At 43.4% G+C, this 19,180-nt stretch overlaps 1 protein-coding gene across 1 annotated transcript in view; it reads right to left on the minus strand.

Moving 5' to 3' along the window:
- Positions 1-19,180, minus strand: part of BMP7 (bone morphogenetic protein 7) — a 112,683-nt gene extending 93,503 nt beyond the window's left edge. The window contains exon 1 of the mRNA XM_073580677.1: positions 18,278-19,180. Coding sequence (XP_073436778.1) covers positions 18,278-18,671 — 394 coding nt within the window. The 5' untranslated portion in view covers positions 18,672-19,180. The remainder of the gene's footprint in view (positions 1-18,277) is intronic.

Here is a 19,180-nt window from a genome sequence, read left to right on the forward strand (position 1 = left end):
AGGGAAAAAAAAAATCCTCCTACGGCCCCAGAGAAAAAGATGAAAAAATACAAAATAAAAAAAAATTCTGACACTTTTTTTTTTAGCAACTTTTTCCTGCTTTTGAGTACCCTAGAATCTGCGGTATGGCTGGTGAATCTGTTATGAATGGGTCACCGAGGAGGAAAAAACCTAAAACAAGCTAAGCCCCAGAAAAACCAGAGAGGTTGGTAACGATGCAGACTGCAGATCCCTGATCCTAACCACACAACTATGTTGTGAGTTCATTTTCCCCTTCACCTTTGATGTCTGATGAACTCCCTCTGCTGGTGAAGAGAGGTAGTGAAATTGATTGGGATGGGAAGAACCTGTTATCTGAACAGGCGGAGTGTGACTGGACATCTGGAATTTCTGAGTGGATATAAGGCAGCCGACACCCTGCAGGGTTTGCTGGTGATCCTTTCTGCTCTGAGCTCTTGCATCCAGCTTAGTTCCTGTCTACTAAAAGCTAAGTTTTTGCCCTGCTATTATTCCATGAGATTTTGTCTGGTTTCCTTAGTGTTTGTATTCAGCCAGTCCTGGTTGGGACTGGCTGAATTCCATTTTTGTCTTTGATCAGTTGATCTCTTTGCTCTGTTTTCATAATATACCTGAGTGCTGATATAGTGATTTTGAAGTCTAGCGACTTCTGGGCCTTTTTTCCTATCAGACGGTTGGGACATTTTTGTAGGGTTTTTTGCGGATTGCAGCCAGCATCTTTTCTGTCCTGTCCTATGTAGTTAGTTGGGCCCCATCATTTGCGCTGCCTCTTTCTGTCTCTGTTTGTGTTTTCATCTGTTTTTCACCGACAATACTTGTTGGGGGCTGTCTATTGCATTGGGGTCTGCTCTGGGGCAGTTTAGATTTCCCCTTTCCTTCTTTAGGCTTATGTAGTTCTCCGGCTGTGACGAGGGGTCTAGGGCACCGTAGGAACCCCCCACGCTACTGTTAGTTGTGGTGAATAGGATCAGGGGTCTGCAATCCGATAGCTACCAACCTCTCCGGTTTTCTGGACTTAGCTTGTACTTTTGTTTTCTCCGCTTCCGGTGACTCATTCATAACACAACTAGCAGCAGCCGTGGAGCGTACCTACGATGAACCTAGATGCCTCGTCATGGCCGGAGGACTAAATAAGCCTAAAGCAAGAAAAGGGGAAAACTAACTGCCTCAGAGCAGACCCCAAAGGAATAGACAGCCCCCACACATGTATTGACGGCGAAACAAGATGAAAACACAAACACAGGCAGGAAAATAGGCTGAGCAAACGATGGGGCCCAAACTAACTAGAAAGGAGAGGAAAGGAAAGACACTGTCTGCAATCTGCCCAAAACCCTACAAAATAATGTCCAACACTTCTGATAACAAAATTAACCCTGAAGTCACTAGACTTCTCCCACTATATAAGCACTCTGAAATATTCTGAGACAGAGCAAAAAGAGGCCAATCTAATAAGGGACAAAAAGCAAATTGGCAAATACAGATAAATAAGAGTGGAAATTCAGCACAGCCCCAGCCGGGGCTGGCTGACCACACAAAAAACTGAATAGAACAACAAAATCAAGTGTGAACATTAGCAGAAAACCTTAGCTTGAGCTGACTGGAACAGAGCTGAGAACCAAGACCTGACAAGCAGAAGGAATCACCAGCACCAGAAGGAGAACTCACAACTGGTAGGCCAGAAAATGAACTCACAACAGTAATATATGTACACAGTGACTGCACCAGCAGAATAGTGAGTGCAGCTCTGGAGTATAATACAGGATGTAACTCAGGATCAGTAATGTAATGTACACAGTGACTGCATCAGAATAGTGAGTGCAGCTCAGGAGTATAATAAAGAATGTAATTCAGGATCAGTACAGGATAAGTAATGTAATGTATGTACACAGTGACTGCACCAGTAGAATAGTGCTGTAATGTCTATTGTCTGTATAAATCCCCTCTGAAATGTAAAGTGCTGCGGAATATGTCGGCGCTATAGAAATAAAATTTATTATTATTATTAATAGTGAGTGCAGCTCTGGAGTATAATACAGGATGTAACTCAGGATGCGTACAGGATAAGAAATGTAATAAATGTACACAGTGATTACACCAGCAGAAGAGTGAGTGCAGCTCTGGAGTATAATAAAGGATGTATGTCACGATCCATTTTAGGATGTGTGGCAGCTCTTGTTCGACTATGATTTAAATGTAGATTTTTTCCTTTCAGGCCAGCAGGGGTTAATGTCAGTTTCCCTTGCTGCAACTGCAGAGTTGCTAGGTCAGCTGATGTGGGTGGTGACCACTCACACTATCCTTTAAATAGTCACCTGATGCATCAGCTGACTGTCCATGATAGAGCAATCTATGTTGACCAAGCCTGGAGTAAGGAGCTCTCTGGTTGCAGTGGTGTTTCTGCTGGTTTTGTGGAGTTCATGGTCCTGGTGCCTTTCTTCTGCTGTGCGGAGCTTTGCAGCAAAGAAAGTTGTTAAGCTAAGTTTTGTGTTTTTACCTTGTTTGCCTTGTACTTCTCACTACCCCCTATGTGGTAACATCTGCATTGGTGATGCTAGCGCCCTTGCTGGCCAGCGCACTAGCCAGAGCAGGGTGAGGTGACAGCGAGGGACGAGGTTCGTGACAGCAGCGGGGGGGGAAGGATCCACTTAGGGCGTTAGGGGAGTGCAGGGACAGGCTCGGGTTGGGGCTTAGGAGGTGTCCATCCCTCATTCCCTAATAGTAGGGCCTTCCTCCCACTATTTCCATCCCCGTTGAGTGTGTATTGGGCCGTCCACTGTCCAACCCCCTGTTGGGTTGTTACATTTCATGACAATGTAACTCAGGATCAGTACAGGATAAGTAATGTAATGTATGTACACAGTGACTGCACCAGCAGAATAGTGAGTGCAGCTCTGATGTATAATACATGATGTTCAGGAAACGTTAGATAGACTCCTTGTCATCCATGGAGTTTACTTACAGGGTTTTTCAAGTTTAAAGGGAACCTGTAATTTGTTTCATGCTGCCTGATCCACAGGCAGCATAAATCAGACGGCACCTGCATTTTAAACATTTGTGTTTTACTCTGCAATGCTGCAGCATGATTCCACTGAAAGGTTCCCTCTAAGATATTGGTGACCTTCGCATAGAATAGTCCATCAATATCAGATCAGTAGTGGTCCATCACTCAGCACCCCCACTGATCAACTGTATTCAGCTTCATCAGGATCCCGATATAACAGTAAATGGAGCCTATCATCACAGCCCCATCATGCTGTGAAGTGGCTGTTCTCAGGTATTGTAGCTCAGCTCCTATCAAGACAAGAAAACGACCACTACACAATCAACAGAGCGGTGTAGTTTAGCTTCATTCACTGTTTACACCCGGCCACTATCGGAGATGAAAACAGATGAGCCGGGGGAGGATCCTATACAAATCTATGAGTCCGTGAGAATCACTGACTGCAAATTAATGCCATTCATGTGCTGTTCATTTTTAATATTCTGATGGATAGGAAAAAAAATCAATCACAGTAAAAACAGCCACACTGACACTGAGGAAAATTTGATAAAGTAGAGTGATGCAAACCTGTCTATTTCTTTAATTAACCTCTTAGTGACAGAGCTAATTTGGTACTTAATGACCAAGCCAATTTTTACAATACTGACCATTGTCACTTTATGAAGTTATAGCTCTAGAACGCTTCAACGTCTCCCAACTGATTCTGAGACTGTTTTTTTGTGACATATTGTATTTCATGTTAGTGGTAAAATTTAATTGATATAACTTGTGTTTATTTATAAAAAAAACAAATATGGCAAAAAAATTTAAAATTTCACAATTTTCAAATGTTTAATTTTTATCCCCTTAAATCGGAGCGATATGTCACACAAAATACTCAATAAATAATATTTCCCACATGTCTTCTTTACATCAGCACAATTTTGGAAAAAAAAATTTTGGTAGGAAGTTATAAGGCTGGGTTCACACGTACCGGAACTCTCGAGGAAATTACCGCGAGAATTCCAGAATTCCATTCCGCGGGAAAATCACATTTTAAATTCCCGCGATTTTCCCACAGAAAAACTAGCATTTTGCAAGCGTATTTAGCTTGCAGAATTGCTAGCGTTTTCCAAGCGATCTGTAGCATCGCTTGGAGAACTGATTGACAGGTTGGTCACACTCGTCAAACATAGTGTTTGACAAGTGTGACCAACTTTTTACTATTGAGGCTGCCTATGCAGCATCAATAGTAAAAGATAGAATGTAAAAAATAATAATAAAAAAAAATATATTGTTATTCTCACCTTCCGACGTCCCGCGCAGCCTTCCCACCTCTCTCCACGCTCCCGGTCCCAGTAATCCTTTGCGAGAATTACCGCGATGATGTCCGTTCTCGCGGGATTGCGAGGTCGCGAGTTCTCGCGGTCATTCGTGATGACGTCGCGTGAATGACCGCGAGACCTCGCGATCCCACGAGAACGGACGTCATCGCTCGCAAAAGCTTACTGGGACCGGGAGCGTGGAGAGAGGCTGGAAAGCTGTGCGGGACGTCGGAAGGTGAGAATAACAATATTTTTCATTTTAAATTCTATTTTTTACAGGGATATGGTACCCAGAGCCCGGAGGACAGTCTCCTCTCCTCTGGGCCGTGGGTACCATCCGCAAATGTTCTGCTTACTTTTTGCATGGTGGGCACAGCCACATGTGGAAAGTAAGCAGAACAATGCATTCCTATGGGTGCGGGATCGCCGCGATTCCGCAAAATTAATGAGCATGCTGCGTTTTTTACTGTGAAGCGATTCCGCCGCGGTAAAAACCGCAGCATTAGCGGAATCCCATAGGAATGCATGGGATGCTTATTTTTCGCGTTTTCGCGGCAAAAACGCGCAGAAAATACCGCCGCGGAAACGCGAAAAAAATGGTACGTGTGAACTCAGCCTTAGGGTTAAAAGTTGACCAGCAATTTCTCATTTTTACAACAAAATTTACACCACCATTTTTTCTTTAGGGACCACCTCACATTTGAAGCCACTTTGAGGGGTGTACATGACAGAAAATACCCAAAAGTGACACCATTCAAAAAACTGGACCCCTCAAGGTGCTCAAAACCACATTCAAGAAGCTAATTAACCCTTTACGTGCTTCACAGGAACGGAAGCAATGTGGAAGGAAAAAATGAACATTTAACTTTTTTCACAAACATTTTACTTCAGAACCAGCTTTTTTTTCTATTTTCACAAATGTAAAAAGAGAAAATGAACCACAAAATTTGTTGTGCAATTTCTCCTGAATACACCAATACCCCATATGTGGGGGTAAACCACTGTTTTGGCACACGGCAGAGCTCAGAAGGGAAGGAGCACCGTTTGACTTTTTCAATGCAGAATTGGCTGGAATTGAGATCGGACGCCATTTCGCGTTTGGAGAGCCCCTGATGTGCTTAAACAGTGGAAACCCCTCACAAGTGACCCCATTTTGGAAACTAGACCATCCAAGGAACTTCGCTAGATGTGTGTTGAGGACTTTGTACCCAAATTGTTTCACTAAAGTTTATAATGTAGAGCCATGAAAATAAAAAATCATATTTTTCCACAAAAATTATAATTTAGCCCATTATAATTTAGCCCACTATTTTTTATTTTCCCCCAAAGAAAAATTGTACCGCAAAAGTTGTTGTGCAATTTGTCCTGAGTACGCTGATACACCATTTGTGGGGAGGAACCACTGTTTGGGTGCATGGCAGAGCTCGGAAGGGAAGGAGCGCCGTTTTGGAATACAGACTTTGATGGAATGGTCTGCGGGTGTCATGTTGCATTTGCAGAGCCTAAACAGTAGAAAACCCCCACAAGTGACCCCATTTTGGAAACTAGACGCCCCAAGAAACTTATCTAGATGTGTTGTGAGAACTTTGAACACCCAAGTGTTTCACTAAAGTTTATAACGCAGAGCCGTGAAAATAAAAAATCATTATTTTTTTCCACATTTTAGCCAATTTTTTATTTTCACAAGGGTAACAGGAGAAATTGGACCTCAAGAGTTGTTGTCCAATTTGTCCTGAGTACGCTGATACCCCATATGTGGGAGAAAACTAATGTTCGGGCACACGTCGGGGCTCGGAAGGGAAGTAGTGACGTTTTGGAATGCAGACTTTGATGGAATGTTCTGCGAGCGTCATGTTGCGCTTGCAAAGCCCCTGATGTGCCTTAACAGTGTAAATCCTCCAATTCTAACTCCAACCCTGACCCCAACACACTCCTAACCCTAATCTCAACCCTAACCATAACCCTAACACAGCCCTAACCCTAATCCCAACCCTAACCCTAATACAAACTGAAACTGTAATCTAAACCCTAACTCTAACCCCAACTCTAGCCCGAACCCTAACCCAACTTTAGCCCCAACCCTAATTTTAGCCCAATTAACTTTAGCCCAAGTCTAACCCTAACGGGAAAATGGAAATAAATACATTTTTTATTTTATTATTTTTCTCTAACTAAGGGGGTGATAAAGGGGGTTTGAGTTACCATGTTTTATATTTTGATCACTGTAATATGGTCTATCACAGTGATCAAAATGAACCAATAGGAAAAATCTCCTATTGTTGCTGGATGCTGGCTGGCAGATCTCGGTGGGCACACTGCGCAAGCACCCGCCATTTTCTAACAGGAAGACGACGCTGGTGGCCGTGGGAGGAAGCAGGAGGGCCGAGGGACATCGGGAGGTACCGGGGGGATCAGGAACCCTATTTCTCTCTCCTCTGATGTGCGGTCACATCAGAGGAGAGAGAAATTAAATGGCAAATCGGACTTTTTTTTTTGCGGTCGCCGTTATACCGTTAATAATGGTGATCGCAACCCCGGGGTCGGTAAACAACGACCCGAATCATGTTCTCTGGGGTCTCGGCTACACCCAGCAGCCGAGACCCCTGAGAAATTCTGACTCTGGGGGGCGCTATACACTTTCTCCTTAGGGCCGTTAATTAACAGCGCTGTGGTTTAAGTACCCTTAACTGCCGCGGTTGAAAGGCATATAGGCAGTCGTTAAGGGGATAATGAGAAAACGGATGCCTGAATCAGGCATAGACTAAGAGTGGAAAAGATTAAATAAAGTTCTTTTGACCATATTTTGTCAGATCTGCATCATATAATGTTTTTCTTGGATGTATAAAACAAACATTTAGGCCTCCAAAAAGCCTATGAAAGATGTATACTTTTTTTCCATTATTCTCAATGGAATGTGTATTGAAATATGTAAGTTACAATATGCCTAAACTGTAAAGGTTATCCTGTCTGTACCATTAAAAGTTGGTTGAGAAAAGAATTTTGAAAAAGTACACTACCGGTCAATAGTTTGTACTCACCTGTTCATACAATGGTTGTCGTTTTTCTTATTGGAATGTGCACGTTATAAATTTTGATTGGAGGCAGCAAAACCATGAAGGGACAGATATGAAAAGGAGAAGTAAAGAAACACTTGTGAAACAAAGCTTAATTTCCTCAAAGTGCCCTCCTTTCATTCTTATGTCAGTTTTTCACACCCTCTGCATTCTCTCAAGCAGCCTCATCAGGTCATCACTTGGAATGGCTTCCAATGAACAGGTATGTCTCATCAAAAACTCATTTGTGGAATCAAAGAGTGTTTGTGACCATCAGGTGTATTTTGAAGGTGCAGTGTTGTTTCACAATCATTACTTTAAGACATAAAAGTCAGTCTGGAAAATTGATAGAACCTTGAAGGTATACTTAAGTGCAACCATAAAAATCATCAGTTTTAATGATGGAACTAGCTCCCAGGAAAGGAAGACCAAGAATCGCCTCTGCTGCAGAGGATAAGTTCATTAGGGTTACCAGCTCCAGAAACCGCTAACTGACAGCATCTCAGATAACAGTCCTCAGAAATGATGCACATACATATCAACTGCGAGAAGCAGGCCTTTTATTGATGAATTGTTGCAAAGAAACCACTACTGAGGGCCACAAATAAGAAGAGACTTATCAGGTACAAGCAACACAAGGACTAGACAAGTGGAAATCTGTACTGTGGCCTAAATTTGAGATTTTTCTTTAACAACCACTATGTCTCTGTGAGACGTAAAAAAAAGCAGTGGATTGTTTGTAAATGTGTGCACTCAGCATGAAGCATGGAAATGGAGGTGTGGTGGAGCTTAGCTGGCGACACTGTTGGCAACTTATTCCAAATTCAAGGTACATTACCCAACATGATGACTACTACAGCATTTTGCAGTAACATGCCATCCCATCTGGTTTGCACTTAGTGAGACGATTATTTTTAATACAACAGGACAATGACCCGAAACACCCTATGTAAGGGCTATGCAATCAAGAAGAGCGACGGAGGCTCTAGGTTGGACGCAGAGTGGAGGCAAAGCAGTCAACAAATTTTCAGCACCTCTAGGAACTTCTTCAAGGCTGCCATTCAGGGTAATACCTTACGCAGCAGCTTGAGAGACAAGGGAGTAAAACAGTCAGAGTAAAAGGGATGTACTTTGAGAACTTAACACATATTCTGGTTACACGCATTTCTTTACTCCTTTTTTCCCATGTGTTGCTTCATGGTTTTACTGGCTTCAGTCTAAATCTATAACGTGCTCATTTCACTGAGAACAAGGAAAACCATTGCATCAACAGGGATGTCCAAACTTTTGATCGGTGCTGTGCGTTGAAATTCACAGATGTAGTTCGATGTGTGGCACATGCTTGCATATCTTTTGACCATGCATTCTAAGTTATATGTCTACAGAAGTACAAATGTGTACCTAGCCATAGACAAACGTGCTCTTTGTTCTTCTATATCATTACATCTTGAAGCTAATTTTTTCAGCACTTTACTACCAAGTTGCTTAATCTCCAATTTAGGGTGTAAGGAAATATTTTTACGCAAAATCTGGTCCATTTGGTATCATCTTTGAAGATGCCCATTTGTTTTAGGCCAAGTAGACGAAATATGCACTATACAAAACCCAACTTGGACAATTAAATCTCGGCATTCATTCACAACATTACCAGCTTTTTTTTTAACCCCAATCTTCCTCAGGATCTCCGCTTGCAGACAAAAAACTCAAACATTATTCTTACATCTATCAACCTGTAAGATCCAAAACATCTCACAGGTGAGTGTTTGTAACATTTCTATCTAGTGTATATTATTCTCAGCTGGATTGTTATGGAGCCGACAGCTGAGATGGGGAGACAGTTTTATCAGCAGTCAAGACATGCCCAACCCCAGGATTATTAATCCTATTTTCATAAAAATAATGGAGAGACTGTGATCAAGGTGGGGCGGTCTTACAATAGGAGCCATACTGTGAGGAAAATAAGTATTTGATACACTGCCGATTTTGCAGTTTTCACACCTACAAAGAATGGAGAGGTCTGTAATTTTTCATAGGTAAACTTCAACTGTGAGAAACAGAATCTAAAAATAAAAAAAAACAAAAAACAGAAAATCACATTGTATGATTTTACATAATTAAATTCCATTTTAATGCATGAAATAAATATCTGACCACCTACCAACCAACAAGAATTCTAGCTCTGTTAGACTCATTACCTGTATTAATTGCACCTGTTTGAACTCATTACCTGTACACCCGTCCACACACTCAATAAATCACACTCCAACCTCTCCACCATGGCCCAGACCAAAGAGCTGCATAAGGACATCAGGGACAAAATTGTAAACCTACACAAGGCTGGGATGAGCTACAGGACAATAGGCAAGCAATTTGATGAGAAGGCAACAACTGTTGGAACATTTATTGGAAAATGGAAGAAACACAAGATGACTGTCGATCTTCCTCGGTCTGGGGCTCCATGCAAGATCTCGTCTTATGGGGTAAGGATGATTCTGAGAAAGGTCAGGAATCAGCCCAGAACTATGCAGGAGGACCTGAAGAGAGATGGGACCACAGTCTCAAACATTACTGTTAGTAACACTACGCCATCATGGATTAAAATTCTACAGGGCACGCAAAGTCCCCCCTGCTAATGCCAGCACATGTCTAGGCCCATTTGAAGTTCCCCAATGACTATCTGGATGATCCAGAAGAGGCATGGGAGATGGTCATGTGGTCGAATGAGACCAACATTTTTTTAATCAAATCCACTCGCCGTGTTTGAAGGAAGAAGTATGAGTACAACCCCAAGAACACCGTCCCAACCGTGAAGCATGGTGGGGAAAACATCATATTTGGGGGTGCTTTTCTGAAAAGGGGAAAGAACGACTGCACCGTATTGAAGGGAGTATAATGGATGGGGTCAAGTATCGCGAGATTTTGGCCGACAACCTCCTTCCATCAGTAAGAGCATTGAAGATGGGTTGGGGGTGGGTCTTCCAGCATGACAATTATCCGAAATACACAGCCAGGGAAACTAAAGGGGGCTTCACACATAGCGATATCGCTAAAGCGTCACAGATTTTGTAACGCAGCTGCGATATTGCTAGCGATATCGCTAAATGTGATACTGACCTCCAACCGGCTCCCGTGCTGGCTATCGCTGATCGCGCGAGAACATCCTGGGCCGTTTCTCGTCGGCCGCTTCCTGCTGGCGCCGACGAGCGACGCGTGGATGCGGGCGGAAGGACGTCTTCATCGCCGCGTCTGACAGGTAAGTAACAACCGCCGACCGCTGCTGCGTCGCTGGTGAGATCTGCCTGTTTGGCAGCTCACTAGCGACCATTTAGCAATGCATCAGCGATCCTGACCGGGTTGTATCGTGGTCGGGGTCGCTGGTGCATCGCTAAATGTGACGGGACCCTAAGAAGTGGCTCCGTAAGAAGAATTTCAAGGTCCTAGAATGGCCTAGTCAGTCTCTAGATTTGAACCAAATAGAAAATCTTTGGAGAGCTGAAACTTCATGTTGCCCAGTGACAGCCCCGAAATCTGAAAGATCTGGAGAAGATCTGTATGGAGGAGTGGGCCAAAATCCCTGCTGCAGTGTGTACAAACTTGGTCAAGAACTACAGGAAATGTCTGACCTCTGTAATCGCAAACAAAATTGTACTAAATATCAAGTTCTGTTTTTCTATTGTATCAAATACTTATTTCATGCAATAAAAGGCAAATTAATTATGTAAAAAATCATACAATGTGATTTTTCAGGATTTTCTTTTTAGATTCGGTCTCTCACAGTTGAACTGTACCTACGATACAAATTACAGACCTCTCCATTCTTTGTAGGCGGGAAAACTTGCAAAATCGGTAGTGTATCAAATACTTATTTTCCCCACTGTATATTTGGAAAGGTCAAAATAGGTAATGGTACATAGCCAGTTCTACCATCTCCTATTCCTGTCTTTATTTTAACCTCTTCTCTGCCAGGGACACTCCCTGCAGTGTTTTGCCAATTGCTCTGACAGCGAGTTACATGGAATAATTTAGTCATTTTGTACCTCTTTGATACATGAAGGGATGAGACTTCAGCAATGACTCATGTTTAGCCTTTCAGGAGATGTGGCTGTAAATAGCTGGAGTAAAAAAAATACAGACTTAGGTGCTCTCGTGTACAATGTAGCGCGCACAAAACAACGGCAGACAAATTAGACTGATGCTTGAATTTTATACGGAATTTATTTGGTTGCTTTTCCTTGTACTGCTTTTTACATATTCAAATTATCTATTTAAATATATATTTAATTCTGCTCTATTAGGGTACAGCTGTAATCAGTGACTCCAATTTAGCTGCAGTGTATGTTGGAGTCTGAAGGTCCAATTCATGAAAGGTTTTCTGCAAAAATTCTGGCTCACTGAAAGCTTTGAAAAGTCACAACATTTTTCCAAAATGCGAGGCTACACTAAAGTTTTGCGGCTTATTGCACTCTGACAAAGTGGGCGAAGGTGGAGCAGGATGGGGACATAGCAACTCCCACTTGTCAAATTCATGATGAGTGGCGGCTCTGTTACTCGAGTTACATTTGTGATGAGATGCACGAAAGTGCGAACCACTTTTCAGACGCTCCTAATTCATTAAGAGGCATGTACAACCTAATAAATCAGGAGTGTCTCAATCCAGCATGCCCCTTCATCAAGACTGGTGTGAAAAACGCCTTGGGGAGCCTATGTCTCTGATGTCATGAATGAATGATGATGCTGCTGAATTGGGGCCTATGTCTCTGGTGCACTCTTAGATCCAAACTATTGATTTCTAGGTAATCAAAGAAACTATGATTATGAACTTGAAGCAACCAATACTCAGTAATAAAGTGATTATTAGGCAACTATACCAGCAACAAAAGGGGGTGCAGAAGAAATCAAGAGCAGTAACAGGAGGAAAGAGCCTAAAAATCAGGAGAAGCAGCAACAGGGAAGAGCCTAGAAATCAGGGGAAATAGCAACAGAGAGGAAGCATTTAAAGTCAAGAAGAGCATCAATTTGAAGAGGGGAGGTGGTGGAGAGCCTAGAAATCATAAAAAGCAAATGTAGGTGGGAAGCCTAGAAATCAGGAAGTGCAGCAACAAAGAGGAAGACCATAGAAATGAGTAAGAGCAGCAACATGGAACAGCCTAGAAATGAGTAGAAGTAGCAAGAGAGGAAGCATCTAGAAGTCAAGAAGAGCAGCAATTTGAAGAGAGGAGGTGGTGGAGAGCCTAGAAATCAGAAGGAGAAGCAAATGTTGGGGAGGACACTAGAAATCAGGAAAAGCAGCAACATGGCGGAAGACTCGCAACATGGAGGAAAAGCCTAGAAATCAAGAAGAGCAGCAATTTGAAGGTGGGTGGAGAGCCTAACAGAAGGAGCAGGAAAAGCAGCAATAGAAAGGAAGAGCCTAGAAATCAGAAAAGGCAGCAACAATGGAAGGAGCATCTCCTATGGAGGAACCAAGAGACCAGGAAAAGAAGGGAAGAGCCTAGAAATCAAAAGGAGCAGAAACAGAGAAGAGCCTAGAAATCAGCAACAACACTTGAGGAGCCTAAGGATTGCAAAACCAAAAAAATACAAGGAGGAGGAGTCTATGGATCAGAATGGGCAAGCAACATGGATGAGAAATATTGGAAAACAAAAGAAATATGGTAGTAAAATTAAGAATGATTTGAACATCAGCAGGAACCTGAGATACAGGAGTAGCAGCAATAGGGAAAGGCCCGTGGAGACTATGCAAAGAAGCAAGAGGAAGAACCGTGGAGATGTGGAGGTGCTGCAAAGTGGGAAGAACATGATAGTTGGGACATGTAGACTAGGACCAGCAGCAGGGGAAGAAGCCTGTAGATCAGGAAAAACAGCAGCAACATTTGGAAAGAGCCTGGAGACCAGAAGGAGCAGAAATAAGATGTAGCCTGATGATCAGGAGGAGCAGCACCAGTGGTTAGGAGCCTGGAGATCAGGAGACGCAGAAGAAGCCTTGGCCTATACATGTAAGGAGATGGACATATTGCCCATGATCTCCCTCAAAGACGTGTGTATGGTTGGAAAAATGTACGTTAATGTGTATTGTGACATTCGTTATTGATGATATAGTTGTGTTCTGCTGGGCAAAGTTAGGGTTAATGTTTGGAACTAGCCCAGAGTTGGAATGAATAAAGTGGGGGAACAAAGACAGTTTCCTGTCAGTACGTCAGATAGGGCGCAGTGCGCAAGAGAAGCAGACCTATTGTCTGACTAGTCAGCAGAGCCACATGACGTAGATGTCCCTGATATGAGTTGAGACCAAGACAGTGAATAGCAAAATCCTGAGCAGGAAGAGGAAAAGCGACAGACAAAAGTGATGCACCCTAGATGGGTCCTGGGACAGGATGCCTAGCAGTACAACCCCAAGCTTCTAACTAAGAGAGGTAACGGGCCAGGACAGAGCAGGGACCGTGAGACAAAGAGAGTGCTCTGGGCGAGAGTCCCAAAGCGTCAGCCATCTGAGAAGCTAAGTACCTGGCATATTAGCAAACTAGTTCCTTTACGAAGGAAGAGGACTCAGAAGCACAGGTTGAGAATAGACCTCTCACTTTCTGGAATGTAGTACTTTGCTGGGTGGTGGTGAAGACAGAGAAACTTGAGGTAGGGAGACCATGTGTGAAGATCATCCGTATTGCAAAGGAAACATTCACGAAGGTAAGCATCCGCTATCTATTGTACATAGTTCTCATCAAGTTAATGTTGAGTAATAGACTGTTTATTTTTGATTGGTGGTCTCCCTCATTGAACTTTATACCATCTGGTCCTGGCCAGCCGAAGTCACTGGCATCATGCAGTCTGCAAGGGCGTAACGCCCCGGAAGGTAAAGCATACACACCCAGCCAGGACCCCCATCTTCATGTAGCTGGGGCGTGGAAGACTAGTAACTCGCCCATGGATACCACCCTGCGCCACATTATATATATCAGGAGGAAGAAGAAGAAGGAGGAGCCTGAAGATCAAAGGAAGCAGCAAAATCAGGGAACAACCTAGAGATATTTTAGACAGGAATCACTTTTTTTCCCTAAAAGATTGAATAAAGCTTACACTATTACAAGAGGGTGGGAAGAGCCTAGAGATAAGGAGAGGCAACCACAAAATGTGCGTAGTCTAGGAGTTAAAACGCTTTAAATGAAATTATTGAAAATATTATTAACAACAGACGTAAAACAAAAATTATACCACGCTACAATACTTCTACCATGACTCGCATCTCTGATGTCGCTAAGTTAATTCCTATGTTACCTCACAAGGTAAACAGAAGCGTGACTCATCATCGGAACAGACAGGTTGTGGACAAGTGACGTCACCGGAGAAGTGTAATTTGGGGACATTTCAAATGAAACACGATTTAGTCAAGTAATGAAATCCTCAGTGACAACTTTGCCGAACATTAACCACTTAATAACATTTAAGCCATTTGAAACCTTAAAGGGCCCCAACATTCTCTTTTGTTTTTGCCTTCTGGCATTCCGTCAGCCATAACTTGTTTGTTTTTTTAAGTTATGCAGTTATTTGAGGTACTTTTGAAAAGGTAAAAAATAATTCTATGTTTCTCTAGAAATCATTTTCAAATAAATACATGACAGCATTTAAAGGGGGTTTTCTGTTTTTAAAAAAACCCTTTTACTCAGCTGCAGCTCTTTTTAAAAAATAAATAGTACCTTACTCACCATCCCTGGGTCCAGCTCTGAGTCTTTACTGCTGCTCCTGGTTTCTCTTAGGCCAGTTTCACATGTCAGTGGCTCCGGTACGTGTAGTGACAGTTTTCTCACCTACCGGAGACACTGACACACATAGACAAAATCTAATGAATGTGTCTATGCAGATGTCAGCGTGTTTTCACGGACCGTGTGCAAAATACGCTGACATGTCTGTTTTTGTGCAACAGCACGGATCACACGGACCCATACAAGTCAATGGGTCCGTGTAAACACGCACCGCACACGGATGGCATCCGTATGCGTTTTTAGGAGTCATAGGGTTAACATTGAAACCAATTTTTTCACTACACTGACATGGACACACGGACAGCATACGGATCACACACGGATGGTACACATGGACATACGGATCACACACGGATGGCCTACGTATCCACACGGACACGGATAGCTCCGGTACCGATTTTTCCGGTACCGGAATTATCTGGACGTGTGAAACCGCCCTTATTGTGTGCATCGCTGACTTCACGCCGACAGCCTGAGAGCTTAGCGGCTCTGAACAGCTTGTGCTATCAACATAGGCACAGCTGCTGAGCTCAGTGATTGGCTGCAGCGTTGTCGATGTGATATCAATGCTTCAGACAATACCAGAGACTAGTAGCAGCAGCAAACTCAGTGCCGAACCCGTGACGGGCACGTAAAATATTTTTTTTGTTAACCAAACTGCAGCGGGGGAAGAGGGTTTTTCTGGAACTGGAAAACCCCTATAATTGTTTTGTTATCATTTTTTAAATCTCTTTCTTAACCCTCAAACTTTTACTTTGAACTATTTTTTTTACATAGTGTCATATATGTCTAGCAGACACTCTTGCTAGACAACCCTAGGGGTGTTTATTAGACCCGGGACTTAGGATTTTCCATGCAGACCCAGCGATCACGTTGCAGTGAATGATAGGGACAATATAAAAGAAATCCCCACCTAGATTGGTCTCGTTGTAAAAAAAGACTTTGTGGCCGGGGGTCAGTTGTTAATTCTTCGTCAATAGTCATGTGAACCCAATGCTATCACCAATTCGAACATTGTACTGCAGGAAGGGGACGTTCCAGCAATGGACGTGTATGTGATAATGTGGAAGAGGGTTAAACGGACGATAACACTACTATCCCTATTCTCCCTCTAGGGCTCGCTCACTCTTGTGTACAAATAACCGGTCCCATTCTCATTCAGGAGAGACGTTTTTCTTTCTCACTTGTCATCCATGGGAAATCCGTTTTTTTACTAAGCAGATACTAATCCTTTAGGGTATGTTCCCACTATCTGGAATAGCAGTGTTTTGGACACAGCTCACCTGCGCGGCATCCAAAATGCTGCGTTCTAGATTACAAGAACAGTGGAAGGGATTTATAGAACCTCCATGCCCACTGTGCTTCTGTTTGACGCTGCGTAAACTCACCCACGGTGCGGGTTTACGAGCCGCAGCATGCCAATTATTTGCAGGGGAGACGCTAGTCTCAACCATAGCCATTCATTAGATCAATGACCACATGTAGAATTACCTGCGTGATTAGAACCCAGCGTTTTGGATAAGGCGAAAATACACCGTGTCCAAAACGCTGCTATATCCTGATCATGGGCATTTAGCCTTACAAGACCATTTACAGTTTCCTATGCTACAGAATTGTAATGTATCCGTAATAATCGTGTGATTTACTGAGGGTTCATATATTTTGGAACTGAGCTCCCAACATGCTGCTTTTTTTCATCATGCCGAATGCAGCGGAGAAAAACTACGCAGATCAGCATGCCCTCAATAACACTGGTCCGAGTGCAATCCGATTCTTTATCAAATTGCACTCGTCCGATTTATACTTAAGTGTGAGTGTGCCCTTAAAATGAGCAAAGCTTTGGATGGTATGAGTAACCAGAAGAGCTGAAACCTCCCAACCCACCATTATCACAAATTTTCACTACTTCCAGAGACAAGACATTAGTTGTTTCGATATTAGGAATTGTCACTAAAGACCGCACTGAAAAAGCTTCTGAAACATGGCCAATTGGGTTAAAGGACAACGCCATAATTATACCGAAATGCGTGGGAAGGTATGAATCTTCTCCACTGCTCTCTTTAATATGTGTACATAGCCTTTACGGTCCATGGCATGTTCACTTCATGCTTGTTGCCTCTTTAAAGGGCAATGCAGCCACTTTTCGAGTAGGGCAGGGGTCTGGCAGCAGTTTGAAGGATGTTATTATGTCCCCCTAATGGATCTGTGTGTCCAGTGTTGTGGAGTGAATCACTGAGGACTGTGCTTTGAACTCGGAGCTTCCTGCTCCCCTCTCTCATCCTGTACAGTAATTGCTACTTCAAAGAGAAAGCCGAAAACCTGTTGGATCATGTACAATCCAAAGGCGCTGCTTTTTCGAGAAGACACATGCACCTGAGAACTTTATACCTTGGCAGTGTGCTCCAGACGAGATTCCTCTCATAGTCAACCCACCCTCCTCTATAAGCAGTGAGGAGAATCATGGGAGAGGCGGCAGATGAGGCGGAAGAGCTTGCAGTCTAATTTCTGAGTAACCTTGATGTTGCGATATGATTTTCTTCTAACATTCTGCTCTGTCCTACAACTACAGACAAGACATGGGCTCAATGGTTTAAACCTCAATCTAGAGGAAACAAGGTCCTGGTATGGAATCCAACTGGAATTCATACATAAGGAACTTGTAAGATCTCCCCCCATATTCCACCAAGGTGGTCCTACACTGGGCATAGACATGATGATGAAGAAGAACCAGTTAACACTTCAAAATTGCAGCAACAGGTTCCTAGTATGGAATCCAACTGGAACACATAGTCACATAGGCAATGGAAATTTCCTGTCATGTCCTGTCCTGCTACAATGTTTCCTTGGTACTTACAGATTAGGTTGACGATATAGCGCATGTAAATCCATACATGCACATGCAAATCCATAGCTGTGGTAAAGCAATGGCCAATGCACTTCTCTGTGCCCCTTTAACCAACCATGTAAACAAAACCATGTAAGACCCTACTAGGATATTAGAGTGCGACTCCCACCAGAACAACCATGAAATGCCACACCAAGCATCTCCAAACCCTTAAAGTTGCCAGCTAATATACCCAAAGTCATGTTACATGGGACCCCAGACCCAGAGACAATGAGGCTGGGGTCTCTCTCCCAACTCACCTAAGTTGACAAAACTCATGACCATGTCAGCATCGTTGAGGAAGTTGCTGTCCTGTTGGATAGCTAGTGGTGGACCCTGCGTGGTGAAGATGGGCTTGTATGGATAGGAGAACCCTTCTGCCTCCTCTTCCTCCACTGTCATGGCATTGTACAGATCCAGCATGAACATGGGAGCGGAGTTCTGTTTTCCATACAAATGTGGACGTGGTCTATGAGGGAGCCCCAGAATGGACAAAATCTCCCTCTGCATCTCCCGACGTTCCTGACTCCGTAACCTCCTCTGGATGAAGCTGGAGTGGACCTCATTGTCCAAAGTAAAGTCAGCCAAGATGGTCCTTAATAACAAGTAGCCGCACAGGAGCGCAGAGCCCGTCTTGTGCACCAAGACATTCATTTCCCCCGGATCTGTAGGCTATGGCTTCTAGCACCTGCACTTCTATCAGAGGGGAGTTCATAAATAGGAGAGCATTAAATAAAGCAGTGCATCTATAGAAGTCCCTGGATCTCTGCTGGGATTTCCGCACGTCAGCTGAAGCCGCTCATGGCTGCAGAGTGTGTACGGACGGCACCCAGAGGACAGTGGTCGGTCCTGAGGTTTTCTTCTCCTGCAGATTTTTGATGCGTCTCCACTCTTTCCCTAGCAAAATCTAAAGTGGTGGTTTGTGAAGGCAGCAGACGAAGCCAGCAGGGGACTGAATGTGATGGGAGGAGCAGGCAGAAACCAGGAGGAGGGAAACTCGCAGAGTAGAAAAAGAGAAAAGGAATAAGTTTGGAGGAGCGCTGCTGCTCCATCTCATCAGGTTGATTCTTTGGAGAGGGACTATTGTAGGAGAAGGGTGGGCCACGTCCTGCGGGTAATTCAGAGTAAACAGATTAACTTGTCTGTGTGTCTTCTGCTATTGG

The sequence above is a fragment of the Dendrobates tinctorius genome, unplaced genomic scaffold, assembly GCF_039654945.1.
Source record: "Dendrobates tinctorius isolate UK_male_01 unplaced genomic scaffold, ASM3965494v1 ptg000065l, whole genome shotgun sequence".
NCBI classification, from domain to species: domain Eukaryota; kingdom Metazoa; phylum Chordata; class Amphibia; order Anura; family Dendrobatidae; genus Dendrobates; species Dendrobates tinctorius.